The sequence below is a fragment of the Leptosomus discolor genome, chromosome 6 (genome assembly GCF_034619465.1).
Source record: "Leptosomus discolor isolate bLepDis1 chromosome 6, bLepDis1.hap2, whole genome shotgun sequence".
Lineage (NCBI taxonomy): Eukaryota > Metazoa > Chordata > Aves > Leptosomiformes > Leptosomidae > Leptosomus > Leptosomus discolor.
This window is the reverse complement of record NC_141396.1, coordinates 63,680,107-63,697,382: the sequence shown is the minus strand read 5'-3', so window position 1 is coordinate 63,697,382 and position 17,276 is coordinate 63,680,107. Positions and strand designations below refer to the sequence as shown.

At 50.1% G+C, this 17,276-nt stretch overlaps 1 protein-coding gene across 1 annotated transcript; it reads left to right on the top strand.

Annotated features, from left to right (window-relative positions):
* The first annotated feature begins 5,098 nt into the window (after window positions 1–5,098).
* Window positions 5,099–14,142, top strand: KLHL40 (kelch like family member 40). Its single transcript, XM_009946939.1, has 6 exons — window positions 5,099–6,244; window positions 9,547–9,707; window positions 11,320–11,427; window positions 12,398–12,583; window positions 13,125–13,271; window positions 14,031–14,142. The coding sequence occupies exons 1-6, from the start codon at window positions 5,099–5,101 to the stop codon at window positions 14,140–14,142; spliced, it is 1,860 nt and encodes a 619-aa protein (XP_009945241.1).
* Window positions 14,143–17,276: the final 3,134 nt, after the last annotated feature.

Sequence of the window (17,276 nt, the reverse complement as noted above, 5' to 3'; positions counted from 1 at the left end):
CGCTTGGTACTGGTGTATTCTGGCTTCCCTGTGAGTTAAACAGGATCAGTTCCCAGCCAGCTTTCAGCTCTGCCAAACTAATTTGTGAAGTCCCTGATAAATGTCATTTATTTATGTAGTAAATAAATGTTGGACATCTATGGTGCCTGCCATTCATCACTGTGATGCTGCTGTGATGCAGGTGACACCCTGGGCAACGCCTTGCCATCAGAGCTGAGAGGCAAAAGGACCTGTTTGCAGGTCCTCACCTCCCACCCCTAATAGTGACACAAGACATTGCTGAGTTTAACAGAAACCCACCTTAGCGGCATCACCAGATTGGAGGTTTGGCTGCGACGCGACTCATATTCACCTTTATTTTGACTCCACCTTCATGTTGGTGAAATATCACAAGCTTGCTGCCATCAAACTGTCATCCTTGTAGTTTTTGAGTTAGAAGCCACGTTGGTTTTATCTCTGGGAGCCCAACCGAAAACGTTGGAAGTAAGCGCAATTATTGTGCCTTGGTGGCAGCTCCAGTCACATCCCCAAACGCCCTTCAGCCGTCAGGCACATCCCTTTTGAACACAGGTCTGCTGCTGGAGCTTTGGTAGATGTTTCTTGGCATCTCCATTGTTTCAGATTTACTCTTTACCACCAAAACACCTGTGACATGATGTGCTTCCTTCCAGGGTAAAACTCAGCTCTTCTCCTCCACAGGGATGTCCTCGTGCACCTGAAGCCGCTCTGATCTGTGAGACCAAGGGCTCTGTCTCTGTGGGTGGCTCAGCTCAGGTCCCTGGCTGCCTGGAAGGACAGAGTCACCCGCCTCCCGGTGTTGAAGTCGATGACTCACATGGCAAAGCCCAGTGACTCTGCACTGCCCTCCTGACTTGGATACTCCGGGAGAGAAAATAACCCATTCACTAAGGATCTAAATTTACCCAGCAGCTGCATCTGCTGGAGCTGCCAGAAGGAGCTAATCTTAGACACCAGCTGAGCAAGTGATTTGTTAGAGAGGCAGTGCATGGGAGAACTTGGGCTTTGCCCCCCTCTGCCTGAAGGTATCCCCTCAGCTATTGCTGCTCTTACAAGCCCAGGAGGTCTGGTAGGCCAGGAGCACCCAAGTGGTGCTATCTCAACCAGCTCAGCCTTGAGCTGGAGACCCTCAGCCTCAGTGTGTGCTGCTGCAGAACGGCGTTTATCAACTGCTCAACTCTTTCCTGGGGAAAAGTATCCCATCTGACCTGATTATTGCCTGCCTGTTAGTAAAACTCACTTGAGAAGCCAAGAAAAGCAATTCTTTATTGCAACTACAAATCCCAATTAATAGCCCTACACTGGAGACATTCTTGTTCAGCCTGACGTGCCTATAATTCCTGCATTCACCATTCTCATTCTACAATTCTGTATGGGAGGGAGTGATCCTGCTATGTTTCACCCGCTTAGGATGCCTTCTATGTATCCTCACGCACTCCCATGTCGTGGGGTGACGATTGCCCACTTAGAGACACACTTAATCATTGACTGAGTCCATTGGTCACTGGAAATCACTAGCTGTAGTCCTGTTACATCTGGGAGCAGTTAGCTGAGGGCTATCTCAGAACAGCCCACCTCCTTTCAGGGCTGAGTGGTCTGTTGCACAGCAGCCAGCACTCTCGGGGGGAGTACCCTGGGGAGAGTCGATTCATCTGTTCCTGTGTGCCTAGAGATAACCAAATGGTAACTATGATCACCGCTCACCCTTACTGCATCCACATGTGCCATCTCATCTGCTTGTAGGTGCTAAATCCCTCTGGGCTTGGCTGGTACTTACTTGGAGACCAGCTTACCTTAGTGGTGACACACTGGACACAGCGAATAGAAGATGGTTGGGGCAAGTCTACTGTGATCAAAGCCTCTACAAAAGATAATGGTTGCAGAGGTCTCAGAATTGATGGCTGCCTCAAATTTTACTGCTGTCATCAGAGAAAAGGCTCCCAGAGCAATCAGATGTGCCCTTGGCTTTTCAGGGCATCGAGGCTCAGCCCAAGTCCCCAGAATATCCTATTGACTCCCCTGTGCATAAATAGGTTATAAAACGGCAACGACAAACTAGCGTGAACAAATGAAAACCAGCAATGAGGAAGGAGCAAACACACAAGTGAGAAACGTGCTTGAGAGCCAGACTGGAAATGTGTAACGTAAAATGTAAGAAGGAAAATGATCTGAACACCAAATACTCAGTGGGCGAGAGGATCTGAAGCTTGTGGATTCGAGCTGCGTAAAGCATTGCTGGCTTTTCACGCCCAGGCCTAGGAGGGTTCAGGAGAGGTGGATGGTGGCTCTGAGAGCACCCCTGGCTCTCCCCGTTAGCGCTGTGTGAGCCTCCCCACAGCGCAGAGCCGTTCGGAGGGTTTGGGTCCACCAGACCACCCCTCTGTCCCACCAGGCTGTGGCAGAAACTTGTTGAGGGCTGACCCACCCTTCTCTGAGCTGAAGGCAGCTATGCTCAGGCGCCAGGGAGGTTTGCAGAGCGTTTGAGGGCAGGGTTAACACACCGAGCACAGCCTGCGTGGCTGGACCATGGGCCACATGTGCGACCCACACCCGTTTTGATGACAGGGCTTGGGATGGATGGTGCTGTCTGGAACCGATCACAATAAATGGTGGAAACATAAGGCCGGGGGTTCACAGGTGTGATTCTTGCCACAAGCCATTATGAGGATGGTGTCCCAGCACTGCTGGTGCTAGGAAGCACTGGGAACAGTTAAGGGTGTCTAGTCTGCATTCATGATTTGAACTGTCTGAATGGGGACAGATGGACATCAGCAGAGTCATCTCAGGCAAGTGTCTAACTTGGGTGCAGCGGAGCAGCCCCCAGAGATGCCTGTCTCCCCCCCCGCGCTTGTAGGGAGCCTAAATGACACAGTGCACCGAGACTGCGCTCTTGAAAAACCAGGGCTGCTTCCCCAAGCCCTGGAGCTGGTCCGGCTGCTGTGCAAAGCCACTGAAAACCACAAAGACCCCAGAGCAGGTTCGGGACCAGCAGAGTGCTCTTTTCCTGGGTGGCCCACAAAGCTGGAAGAAGCCCTGGACCACCGATCGGTTGGGAGCTCCTCTGGGAAGGGATGGGCCGTAGCTGCGTTTTAGCAAGGCCACGGGAGATACGAAGCAAAGCTCGGATGGCAGCACACGCCGAGCGACACCGCGAAAAGAAAAACAAGCCAGGGCTCGAGGGGGATTAAAGGCAGAGGGGGGGGAAAAAATCTCAGCCAGTAGCACAGCACCACAGGATTAAACTTGGGAAAGTGCAGAGCTAATGCAGCGGGAGGGGAGAGGGGAGGATGGGGTTGTTCAGCCCCAGATGCCTGGGAGCAGAGAAACGTTTCTGAAGTGCGTCCCAGTTCAAAGATCAGCGCTCGTCCTCTGATCCTGTCACAGATGAGCAGCACAGCAGAAGAGCTTATGATGTGCTGCTCCGAAAACAGCTTGTGATTATTTCCCTGCTATCGTGGTACCTCCCAGATGCTGCTGGAGCCTCACCAGTACAAAAGGGCTTCATACCGGTATAGCTCCCTCCCTCTTCCCACTTACGTAGATAATTATCACGGCACAAAGCACTTCTTTTATAAATACATCCATGACAGGGTAAGGGGTTACGTGGCTTTAAATACACCAAGAAGAGTGGATAATATCTTTGCATAGACTTAATTAAATCGTTAATTAAACCTGTGCCATCGCTGAGTGTCAGCCAGCCCAGAGGGTCCATAGTAATGGAGATAAAACAGATCCGTGTATAAGTTTTACTGTAGGTATAAATAATTATAGCTACTCTGCTCACCCACATCTATCGAAATGAATTTGCTTCTTCGTGAGCTCCATGGGAAGAGCTGGACCTGGACCAACCCTTTGAGGACCCGTGGGGCTTCCTAGGCATCCATGGGCACGCAAGCGGGATGCAAGACCTCCTGGAGACCTCAGCCTTTCTGGAGCATCAGCTCAAGGCTGGGCAGATTGTCCTGCTGTGTCTCCAGACCTCAACATGGTGGTGTTGAATCTCAGTAGACGTTAGCAGGAGATCCTCAACTTACAAGATACCTGAGTTTAGGGGACTTAATCTGTGAGCTGAAGCCCACCGTTGTGCTCTCTTTACCTCTGCTCTGCCTCAGACCCTCACGGAAAAGATGGATTTATTAATGATGAGGTGTCCAGAGGCTGTGCCATTCAGGCCCACGCATGTATTGCAGGCAAAGCAGAGCCATCCCTCTCCCAGGCTCCTCAAATCTCCTCCTTTAGTGAAACTTTTTATGTAACATCCAGCATAGGTCTCATATCCCACGCAGGGCTGTAAAAGAATAGCTCTATCTTAATTTTCCACCCCCTCCCAGAGCCCTGAAAAGTGACTCCTGAGGAGAATAAAGGACAAACCTGTGCAGAAAAGCAGCCCTGGGAGCGAGCTGGCTGGAGTTGGGGGATGCCACAAAGCCCACATAAGATGCTCCCTTATTGCATCTTTCCAGCTTTGACTTCACGGTCTGTTTTTAGCACAGCACTTTCAGAGCAGCCTGTTTAGCGGTACCAGGAGAAGGTCCCAGCCTTGCCTTCCGTGACCCAGAAGGCAGATTTAGGAGGTTTGATTCATCTGGAGGCTGTTTCCCAAGCGCGGCAGCTGAGCGGATGGGGTCACACACGTCTCCAGTCATGGGATGGCAGCAAAAGCTCCTGCTCCCCCCTCCCACGGTGACTCATGGGCTGACAGACCCTTCCTGAAGCATCGAGGCTGGAAGTACAGCTGTTCCCCCGTCCCCCTCCCTTCCTCCTTGTCCAATGTGTCATATTAAAGGGTGATCGGCTTACACATGCTCCAGTATGGATTCCTGAAGCTTTGTGACGCTGTGGCTATATATAAAGCCCTACGCTGGAAACTGAAGCACACAGACAGCTGCGATAGTAGCAAGCGCTTCACATTCCCAGTGTGCTGACGGTCTGGAAGCAAGGCAGGGAGACCTGGGAGCCCTGCTTTGAGTAAATTTCTTTACGAGGGGCTCAGGTATAGATATATTCATTAATATATATATATATATATAAAAGAAGGATTAGGGAAATTAAAAAAAAAAAAGAGGGATTACTCTTCACCATGGGTTTGCCTTTTGATCAAGTGGAAGAATTGCGTCTCTACCAGCAAACTCTCCTCCAGGATGGACTCAAAGACATGTTGGACCACAATAAGTTTCTGGACTGTGTCTTAAAAGTCAAGGGGAAGGAATTTCCCTGCCATCGGCTGGTGCTGGCAGCTTGCAGCCCTTATTTTCGAGCGATGTTCCTCTCAGACATGGAAGAGAGCAAGAAGAGGGAGGTCAGTTTGGAAGACGTTGATCCAGATGTCGTGGGCAAGATCCTCCATTATATCTACACCTCAGAGCTGGAGATCACAGAGCAGAACGTGCAGGACATCTTCTCCGTGGCCAACATGTTCCAGATCCCCTCCATCTTCACTGTCTGCGTGTCCTTCTTGCAGAAGCGGCTCTGCCTCAGCAACTGCTTGGCTATCTTCAGGCTGGGCTTGATGCTGGATTGTGCCCGGCTGGCTGTGGCAGCTCGGGATTTCATTTGCGATCGCTTTGCACTGATCTCTCGGGATGAGGAGTTCTACCAGCTCTCCCCCGACGAGCTTATTGCAATCATCTCCAGTGACTCCCTCAACATCGAGAAAGAGGAGACCGTCTTCGAAGTAGTGATGAAGTGGGTGGGGACCAAGGACCGTGAGAGCCGGCAGAAGGCCTTGCCTGTCATCTTTGAAAGCATCCGCTTCCGCCTCATGCCCAACGACTACATCAAGGACCACGTGGAGAAGCACGCCATGGTGAAGTCCAGCCCGGAGCTGCTCAAGAAACTGCAGATGGTGAAGGATGCCCAGAAAGGCAAATTCACTGTGGTGAAGAAGAAGAAAGTGAAGAAAAGCGGTGAAAAGCAAGTGAAAGACAATGTTGTCAATGGAGCAGTAGATGAGGAGGAAGACACGGAGGAGGATGCTCTCCCAGGGATTTTAAATGACACAATGCGCTTTGGGATGTTCCTCCAGGACCTTATTTTCATGGTGAGCGACAGTGGAGCAGTGGCCTATGATCCCTCTGCCAACGAGTGCTATTTTGCTTCACTATCTACTCAAATCCCGAAGAACCACATCAGCATGGTGACCAAAGAGAATCAGATCTTCATTGTTGGAGGACTATATTACAATGAGGACAGCAAAGAGGATCCCATGAGTTCCTACTTCCTACAGGTACTAGCTTTATCTTTCTCTTGTTTCTTTGACCACTTGGGAGCATCACCAGTCTTTAGGTTCCATGGGATGCCAGTAATGTTCATTGCCATGTGATGTTAAAATGAAAGTTGTAAATGAAAGTGAAACATCTGAGTTGCTTTACTAGAGACTCTTCTCCCTGTATTTTTAAGGTAGAACCCTCTGAGAGGGTGTTCTGGTAATTGAGGAAGGAGGCTTGAAGGAGTAGATACTAGGAATTAGCTTTCCTAATCCAAATCCTGAATAGGGGACCACTTTGAACAGCACATTTGGAACAGCCCTGACTGCCATAGGGCATGCTAACTGGAAGGTTAGTGGCATCAGGTCTGGGTTCTGCTTTGCATCCTTTGTGTTCTCTGGTTATGAACTCCCAGCAAAACCCAAGGGTGACTCTGCTGGGTGTCAGCAAAGGAACAGCAGCTGCTACAGCCACAGAGCAAACACCCCAAGGACACAGGGTATGTCCCTACCTACCAATATGTGCCCCATTTCTAGTGCTGTTCTTGCCCTCAGCAGTGTGCTAGTTCCAGCTCAGAGTCTCTTTCCATCATGCACGGGGGAAACCACGGTGTGACGTCTTTTGGGATGCTCCACAAGAAAAGTGGCTGGTCTAACTCAGCAGTAACCAAAGCTGTGATCAGATTGAGCTCTGTGCACGCAATCTGAGCCCCAGCCTGGGCTGTAACCCAAGAGCACCTTCCCTGTAGGCAGCTAACATGAGGCACCTACCCTTCCTGCTGACCCTGTGGGAATCCAGTAAATCTTTGTCCTTCCCCCCATACCCAGAAATCCTTTTGTTCTTCTCCTATGGCTCACACGCCTTTTGGGAAGAAACAATAACGTATCCAGGCAAGAAAGGATAAAGTAAGGGTAGTTCCCAAGCTGAGACATACAGCCTTGATCCCTCCCTTGCCTCACGGCGTGGGTAGGGCTGTACATCTGCATCATGTGTTCAGGGACCATGCTCGCCCTCACCTGGAAAGGGTCAGGCTTTGGAGGCTTGGCAGCCCCCGTGAAACGAGAAGTCAGCAGGAAGAAAACGCAGCCCTAGAAAGCAGGATGGAGCGGGAAGGCAGCGGGAGCGCTGGGGGACATGCTGTTTGAGACATAGCCCTTTGCACTGGACAGTGGGTGACGACAGGGGATGTGGCCAGCTCCATCACTTACCTGTGCAGGGCAGGTAGATGGGCTGCTTTGTATTCAGCCAAAACCTATGCCTAAAGATCAACGCTCCACCAATCTAGTTGCTGGCCAGGCAAGGTAATTCCTTGAGCAGCAGCAATGAAGGTCCACCATGTCCTGGGCTCTTTCTGCAGCAAGCAGATCAAAGGAAGTGATGATTTTTTTTTTTTTCCCCCCTTTGATCACACATTTGTGAGAGCAGATCTGGGTGCTGTGTCCAGTCTGGGGCTCCCCGGTACAAAGGAGACATTGAGGTACTGGAATGAATTCAGCAGAGGCCACCAAGATGATCAGGGCTGCAGAAAGGTACAAGAAGAGGCTGAGCTGGGTCTGATCAGCCTGGGGAAGGGGGAGGGAAGATCTCATTGGTGTCTGCAGCTCCCTAAAGGGAGGGGACAGAGAAGAGGGATCCAGACTCTTCTTGGATTTGAACAAAGGTGAGACAAAAGGCAACGGCCACCAGTTGCAGTAAGGGAAATTTCAGTTAGCTGTGAGTCAGGTAAAGGCACTGTGCCATCAGTGCCATTACCTAACTCATGGTTTCTGTGTAAGAGAGTCTTTTGAATCTTTTTTCAGCTGAAACGTCGCACGGGTGTAGACAGGCAGCTGTCCGATAGACCCTTGAATCACCGTGTCAGTGCAGCAGCACCTTACACCCTCTGACTCCATTCCTGGCCTCCCTGATTTCATGTTCCTCCTGCTGAAGCCAGGAGAGTTAGGTCAGGGATAGTTTAGACTTAAGGACAGGCACCAAAATATAAAAAATGCTGATAAATCCCAGAGACCTTGTGAATTTTGTCAGGAACAAAATTATTCCATTGACATTTCAAGTGGAAAAGGGTATCCTTTATTTGTCGCTTCTAAGATTCACAACTCAAAACCAATGCTGAATCCATCAAGAAGCAGGAACTATCCTGGTGACTGAGCTGCTCGGGCTTGCACTATAAATAACACATATGTGGACCACAGCTTACAAAGAGACAATAACCACAGGCACCCAGCTGAGGCCAAGTCTTTGGAGGCAACCCAGCAAGCTGAAGCTCTTTGGCCTGAGCCCATAGCAAACAGTGCTTCAAGCAAAGCTGCAATACAGCTTCGTCTCACAGAGTCCAACCAAACTGGCTGCAAGACGTCACTCCCCCCTCTGTCACCAAGCTACATTAAAAACTTTTGCCCCAGATTACAGTTCCCATCAAGCCATGGTGCCCAGAGAGCACCCAGCCTCACAATCTTTCACATCTTTTTTTTCTGGTGGGAGATGAGGCAATGCCTGGACCTACAGATGTCCAAAGATCTGCAAGGATTTGGCCATCTGATCTAGTAGTGCCGTATGGATCAGTTTCCCCATCTATCAGATGGGTCTGGCGCACTTTGGTCAAGAAGAAACGCTCTGAGTATCATCTCAGTTGTGTTGTACCATGCTGTGTGTCCTGTCTACCTGTCTACCACAGGCATTGTAAATAGCCTTTGTGCAGATAGACACACGTGCATGTCATCTCACAAACTCTCACACCCACTGAGGCGATACAAGACAACCTCAGTATCTTGAGAAGCAGAGGAGGAACGCAGTAACTGATCATTCACCAGAAGAAGAATTGGTGGGAAAAGAAGGGGCTCAGGGCAGTGAGCTGTGTAGCCAACATTGCCAACACCACACTGTTACCTAGCAGAGATGGAAAATATCAGGATGAAATGCTACATCTGAAGAGGTTCAGGCAAATTTTCTAAGACTGAAGTGCTTCAGCTCCTCCAGTCCCAGGAACTAACCATTATGGGTCTAACATGGGGCGCTCTCACCCGAAGACGACCACGCTTGTTCCAAGTCAAGACTTTGGTGCACAGAGCAGAACCTGTTCATGCTCTGCTCTCATGCCCTGTCATAAAACATATGTCATATGATATATGACTTGGATTTGCACTAAGATCTCCCATCCTGCACCAGATGGTAAGGCACGGGCAGAAGTGCATTGCAGAAAGCGCCTGCTGGGGTGACCAAGCTGCATGTGGGAACAGACTTTGCCCTCAGCCTCCGGACCCTGATTTTTGCTGAGCAAACGGGCCGGCTGAGCACACACTAATGACCATATGTTTCCTTTCAGTACGACCATCTGGACGCAGACTGGATGGGGATGCCCCCCCTGCCCTCCCCTCGCTGCCTCTTTGGCCTGGGAGAGGCGGAAAACTCCATTTTTGTGGTCGGAGGGAAAGAACTGAAAGAGGGAGAGAAGACCTTGGATTCGGTCCTGTGCTACGACCGGCTGTGAGTGTCCACGGGAGTGCGGGGCGGGAGGTGTTTTACAGGAGAAGGTGAAGCGGGTGCCGTGCAAAATGACTCCAGCTCTCCAGGGGCCCAAAGGTTTTGAAGACAGGGCTTAAACTACATCTAGATGCTGGGACCGCTGGGACTGTCTCAGGCTGTACCCTGGGGCTCTGAGCTGTCCCTCGCCAGCTGCTTCTTTTGTTGTAATTGGACCTCCCGGAGATGGAAGCCGTAATGGGGACGTTATGTTACGAGGGACTGATCTTAGTAGATGCTCATGTGAGACTTGTACAGAGGAGTTTCCTTCTTCTGCTCCTGCCCATTGGTTGGAGGGTCAGCAATGGAGTGGCTTTGAACGGGAAAGTTTGTTTTGAAAATATTCAGATGTGGCGCTAAATGGCCCATCCTCACGGATACCAGGCTTAATATCCGGTTATTTTTGAACAACGGTCTCTCTGACCCGTGTTAGGTCATGAGCTTTATTAAAAGGCACCATCCGGTTCTGCTCACAGGAGTCAGAAACACCCAGAGACCGCTGCTCTCTGCCCCAAAGAGGCAGAGCAGTAGGCGTTAACAAGCCTTGGCTTGGTCTATATTTAGGTGTGTGTGCTTCAGAGCCCGTCTTATAGGCAGAGACTTGAAACACATTTCATTCCCACAGAACAGGGCATTTATCTGCCCCTGCAGACTCTGGGAAAGGATGTGTCTGCCCCCGCTAAGTGCTCAGGGTGGGGGCTGAATACTGATTTGAAGCTGGTAGAGAAGTGATCAGCAGCACACGAATTTCTAGCATTATTTAGGTCAAGATTTGACCTTTAACAAACCTGGAGAGGGCAAACCGCTGGTTTATGGGGTCAAATATTTGCCCAGAGTGGCTGGGCAATTAGAAAACCCTCAGAGCCCAGGCAACTCAGTCCTTAGGTAAAATAAAGTACAGGTCTTGGGGGCTACATCCTACATGTATGAAAACTGAGGACGAGCCTAAACTACACGGAGATGAACAGACACCTCTTGAGAAACTGGTCAGCCCTATTTGGGTTCCAGTTTGGGGTTTCCAAAGCCTTATAGCTACACCCTCTGCTCAGCTGCCCCAGAGCTACCTCAGAGGCTTCACCACAGACCTGCACTGCAAAATGTGGACATACCTGCCCCCTTGGCTCTTGCTGAGTGTTGGCCACCCAAAGCACCTCAAAGTGGAAGGCGATGGCCAAAAATCAAATTTGTCCTCAGGATCTTGCACCCCTAAATCTCATTAGTTTCAATTATTTTCTGCCACGCAGAAATCTCTGCCTCACTTCTGTTCAGCTGGTAAAGCCTGTAAATGAGGTGAGGTGAGGTCCTGGGAGAAGTGGGGATGTGCATCCACAAAGACCAAGAGTAGGGGATGCTGCAGAAAATAACGAATATTAGCACAAACATTCTGCATCTTTTATTTTTCCCCTTTTTTTTAGGATCACAAAATTTACTGGATGAGCCCTATCTCATCGAAGCCTCATACTTTTGAGACTGAGTCAGGATCTGTGCTCACCTCTAGATCTGCAAAGTTCCAGGTACTCTAGGTCTCACTCAGCAAGCTACAAATCCTTTTGCTTCCCATCTTTCTCTGATCCAGGTCCTTCAAGTGGGGTGAAGCCGATTCCCTTCCCTACGCAGTCTACGGCCACGCGGTGGTGTCGCACAAGGATCTCATCTACGTCATCGGTGGCAAAGGAGGTGACAAGTAAGTCAAAAAAAGCAAGAGAAATTCAGGAAGTCATCCCCCAAACTAGTGGGAGCGCAGAGCATGAGCTGGTACTTCCCCAACCTGGATGCTATGGTTTAAGGAGGGTTGGACGGGGTGTGAGACCTGGATCCGTCCCTCTCAGCTCAACTCGGTGACTGCAGCCCTTCCCAAGCCCTTAGGGGTCCTACAGGGACATCAAGGAGATGGCACTGTCCTTGTAGGAGAGGGAACGCATCATCCTCTTTGCTCACAGTAAATAAATGCCACACGGACTGGGAGAGACATGGAAGAGCAAGAAGCCCCTTCACATCAAGGGACTCCTGTCTTGGACTTGTTGGGGAGCAGCGTGGTCCTGGTAGTTAAATCCAGAGGGGTATTTGCAATAGGAGTGAAAAACCTCATCAAACCTGACGCCCATCCTGCCCTCCTGCAGGAGATGGGCTCAGCAGAAAAAGCCTCTCTCTGGGGGAGCATTGCAAGGCAGAAGTGTGACTGTTTGCAGAGCAGACATACCATTATCCGACAAAGACAGGCCCTGCTCTGAAAGGATTATGGTCTGAAAAGTGTGAGCGCGCATACGTTCACAGCGCTTACGTTGCCGTCCTGGGGAACAGGGATGTTACTGGTGGTATTTCGCATCGTCAGGTTGGATCAGGAGCCCAGAAACACTGCCTGACGGCTGTGTGTGAGGTCCTGAGAGGCAGTTAGCTCGGTGGACATGTATCCAGCTGCGTGACCACAATGTCGAGCTACCCAAAGCGGACACAGCAGGAGGGGAAAAGTTATACACACAAAGGATGTCTCCAGGCATGGGCATCCTTGGTTGCACACCTGAGCAAAGGCACTCATGGCAATATGGAGGACCAAAATCCTTTCTAGAGACCCCACGTTCTTCCCATCAGACATCCCCAAACTCCTGCCACTTGGCAGGCGATCGAGGCTCCTTTTCACTCTGATCTTTCTCTAGGAAATGCCTGAAGACGACGTGTGTCTATAACCCATCCAAGTTTGAGTGGAAGGAGCTGGCTCCCATGAAAACTGCCCGCTCCTTGTTTGGAGCGACTGTGCACAAGGACAAGATCTACGTGGCGGCTGGCGTGACCGACTCCGGCTTGACCAACTCGGTGGAAGTCTATGACATTGCCACCAACAAGTATGTACCTGAGCACGCTTTTGGGGCGTAGTTACACAAGGAGTAGCTGCAGGTGTACATTAAGCAATTTCCAACCGTTCTGGAGTTTGCTTGCAACTCCCGATACCAGTTCCTCCCAGTCTGCACTCCTGGGACAGCCGGGCATCACCAATGCCACTGCAGTTGGGCTGGGGATCATCTCAAAAAGTGAGATGGACAGCTGGTGCAGACCTTGGGTTGCCTGCAGGGCTGTAGCTTCATTTTGGCAGCTTCACCCCACGCAATAGACTCTCTGACTTCGGGTGGGCTTTGTAGCTGCAGTTCCACCACGGGGACCCGCTGGTCCGTGCCAGGGGTGCTCCACAGCTCATCTACTTGATACAAAACGAAGTTTCACTGCGATGATGGATACAGGTAGCTCTAACAACTGTCAGGGTATGACCCTATCTCACGCAAGTTAAACCATCACTAGTTAATTCAGCTGCTGATTCCTGATTCGAGGCCAGCCTCGGCGTGGGGGTAGGCAGCATGCCCTAACGTGTCCCCTCTCTCGACACGGCAGGTGGGACACCTTCACCGAGTTCCCGCAGGAGCGCAGCTCAGCCAGCCTGGTGAGCTTGGCTGGGGTGCTCTACCTGCTCGGAGGGTTCGCCACAGTGGAGACAGAGTCGGGAGAGCTGGTGCCAACAGAGCTGAACGACGTTTGGAGGTGATGATCTTCCCCGGGGCTGTCCACGGGAGCATGGGCGGGATGTTAGTGAGAGCCACTGAGGGAACAGATAGTTTCTGTCTCGATGCCTTCAGTGTGAGATGGATGCTGCTACCCCAGCACAAGGCTGCAGGCTCAGTGCAGGGCCTCTGGGTGGGAAGTTTGCCCTGTGCTGTGCTAGAGGGCACCTTGATTCAGGGATCTCTCCCAGCCTCATACAGCAAATGTATCAGGGCCAATCTGCTCCTTCAGCTTTGGTGCTGCATTGACATTTTGCCTGAGGCTGGTTCCAGACCTCCCCTTTGGCATGAAGCATCATTTGTGCAACGCATCCTCTCAGGCTGGGAATCAGATAGTCTTACAGGCGAGCGGAGAAGCAGGCAGCAAGCACTTTCTGAGGGCGTGTAGCATTGGCTGCTCCTGTCCTTCCCATCCGTGGCTCTAGAGCACCCTCAGCAGGCACCTGCTGGCCTTCACCATGGATGTTCAGTCTTGGTGCCATCAAGCCTTTTCCCAATGGAAAAATACACCCTTCCCTGCGAGGCCACGTGCTGGTATCCACATCCCCTAGCCTGGCACTGAAAACCAGAGCACACCAGGGCTGAAAGTCCCCACGCAGGTCCCACAGATATCCTGTGGCCAAATAATGTCTGTGGGACATCACACCATGCACCAGGGCTCCCAGCACTATGGAGAGCAGCTGAAGAGAGAGAAAGGAGATGCTTTCCTCACTGTAACTGTCTGCCTGTCTCTCCCCAGATATGATGAAGAGCAGAAGAAGTGGGAAGGGGTCCTCCGGGAGATCCAGTACGCCTCCGGTGCCACTTTCCTTCCCGTGCGCCTCAATGTTTTGCGCCTAACGAAGATGTAGCAAGACGTGATTTATTTTTTTTCCATGGGGGTCTGGGGCAAGCAGGGCCGGGGGGAGGGGAGGCCACACTTACCAGGGCAGAGATGTGGCATCTGGATACTATGTAGGACATTGCATCTATGATTGGTACCCTTAGTCAAATGGGAAAGGTGGGAAATGATCTCGAAGCCCTCTGGGAACATGAAGATGCCCACAAGATAACTAGAGAAGGGATCTGGAGCCTGCAAGGAGCTGGGGTAGACTGAGAAGCATGGAATAATGAGTTGGTCCAGTTTCAGGAGACAGGACAAAAAAGGTCATACGCTTGTTCCGCTTCTTTCTCCATGTTTTTCCCCACCTTCTCAACTGCTGTTGAACCTCCCCCACCAACAGTGGAGGCAGAAAGTGGGTCCCAAGGGACTAAGCTGACATTCCCCAGGGAACGGGAGGGGTCTCTAAAGGATTTCCCCACCTATGGTAGCCGTGAGCAAGGTGCTAGAGTCCACCTTGGAGAGGAAAAGGAAGGGTCAAAGTGGTACAGGAGAGACCTGGGGGGACTCTGATGCATTCCTGAGCGATAAGGGTTGTTGGGATGAGACAGTTAAAAGAGTGTGTGAGCGTGGGCAGCAGAAACACTTTGGAAGTTGCAATGAAAAGAAAAGAGTCTTAGTTCTTTGCCTTCACCTTGGCTTTGGACTGAGGAGTGGCCAGGAGCTAAGCTCTGCAGGAGGGGAAGAGCTGTGCAAGCAGTAGGGTAGGAAAGTGGGGAGACACGGGCAGGGGAGGCCATGTGCACTCATCTCCAGCCTTTTTGGGCTCCTCATCTTCAATCACAGATCACAATGTCCTCACCTATGCTTGGACAAGTGCTGTTTTTCAGGGGGAAAGTTTTATATTTATGCAGTTTCTCTTATTTTTCATGTTCTGACCTTTTTTTTTTTTTTAAAAAAAAAAGAGTATTCTAGTTTGCTAAGTACGTGGAGATCTCAGATGTGTTTGGCTCAAAGAGAGCTTCCTACTGAGTAAAAATGCATATTTTTTTTTTAAAGTTATCCATAATGATGTTTTGATAGAAACACAATTGTACTGGCAGCAGGACAAAGATCTGCTAGAGCAAAAATCTCCTGATGCCCACACCATCTGACCAGTGCTTTATTTAAAAATAAATTATTAGGCTATTTCCAAAGAAATCCCGTGTTTGCCTGTCGATAGAGCCATAACCAAATGTCCACAGCAACTGGACACAAGGATCAAGCAAAAGCTGTGACGAACACGTGCAGCAAACCAGCCCCATGGACAGCCCTAGCAGAGCCCCAGCTTACCTAGGACTAGAAGGAAGCTTGATGCCTACATGATCTCATGACACCATAAACAGGGGTGATAATCAGCAACAAAAAAGAAAAAATACAAACCTTGAAAAATAATATCCTCAAAGTGGCATGAAAATTACGGTATCAAAAATCATACCTGGCTGAGTCCTCCAGCTCAAAATGCAGTCGTGGAGAAACTAAAACATGTTTGGAAGAAAAGACAATTTGGCATGAGTAACGGAACCAGAGTCTTGTCCTGGCTTCATTTTAAGGATTTAAAAAGTTACAGGATAATCTCCTTAGAAGGTAATCACATCAGAACACTAATGAAATACTTTCACAAGAAAAATAAATCCAAGGTGACTGGCTGCCACAAAACAGCTTAAAAAAAAAAAAAATGCAACAAAAACCTTTGAAACAATCAAATGTGCGAAAAAATGCACTGCAAAAAAAAAATAATCACCTTCTACTCAGTTCTGCAGAAATTCCTGTGGGCGATTCCCAAGCTAATTGAAGATTAATCTACCAAATGTAGAATAGCTTGTGGCAGAAAAGAAAAATGAAGAAGAAAAAAAATAATCCATGCATAGAAGAATAATTTTTTAAGTCATTTATTGCAGTAGCAGGATACCGCCTCCTGCCTGGGGTGGGACACCAACACCTCTGCTTCAGCTCTTCCTGCTGGACGCAGATTGAAAAGCTGTCAACGCTTGGTCCTGAAAGAGGGTTAATCCCCATCCACCCACTGGCCTGTTGCTTGGCTCTCCTGGGAGAAATCTGGGCCCTTTGAAGTCAACGGGGAATGTTGCTGAGCCTGGATGAGTCGTTATGGTGTGGTCCCTCGATAACAGCTTGAGAAGTGGCGATTGAAACTGGTCCCCATCCTCAGTCACTCACCATGCAACTGTCCACCGGGAATACAGTTAATAGGAGCTTAGTGCTCCCACATAGTTCACATCCATTATAAAGCTGTGGGAGATGCCACCACTGGCACAGGGCAAGAAAGCATAAAAGGAAAAATAGCTGTTGTATAAAAGGACCCAGAAGAGCTTGAAATATTCCACTGCTTGAGCAGTGAGGGCCAGATCTCAGCATCTCCCAAGGAAGGCGCCGAAGTTGCACATCGCCCAAAGAAAGCCTGGCCCAGAGATGTTCACCACCACCTCACCAAGAGGCTGCTTCAGGCCAAAGGCAACCACAGATAAGCAATGCCAGCATGAATACTCAGAGAGGCATCACTCCTCGGCGTTTTCCTGGCACAGATGCACACAGCTCCAGCGGCGCAGGTCCCTCCACACAAGTATCTTCTCCTGGTAATGCCAGCGGCAAAGGAGTAGGTACATCCCAAGGGTCAGGGAAAATCACCTCTTCTTCCATTAGCTTCCCAGTATCAGCACTAATGTTAGCTGGCGAGGTGCCCACGGCTCCATTTTAAATCAATAAAGGCACTGGGTGCTTTTGGATGGGCTCCTTGGTAGAGACTCCTCAGAGAGCCCCAGCTCATAGCTCACACAAACCTCATGGAGCCAGTAGGGCCCAGGAGCTCAGCCCTCACCCCCTCTAACACCCCCAGGGCTGTGAGTACTGAGTTCCTTCCTCTATCCACTCATCACCCTTCCCTGAAAAGCTATTTTTTTGCTGGCCCCACAGCAGTCTAGTTGTCTCACACACAGGCACACACCTCCCACCAAACCCAACGTTAAGTCTACACACGTGAAGCCACAGCAGCGGGCAACATGCCATAGGAAGCCCATCCTGCTGGGCTCTGAGTCCTCATGCAATTGCCTGAAAAGAGCCTTTAAACAAACAAACGAACAAACAAACAAACAAACCAAAACCCAAAAC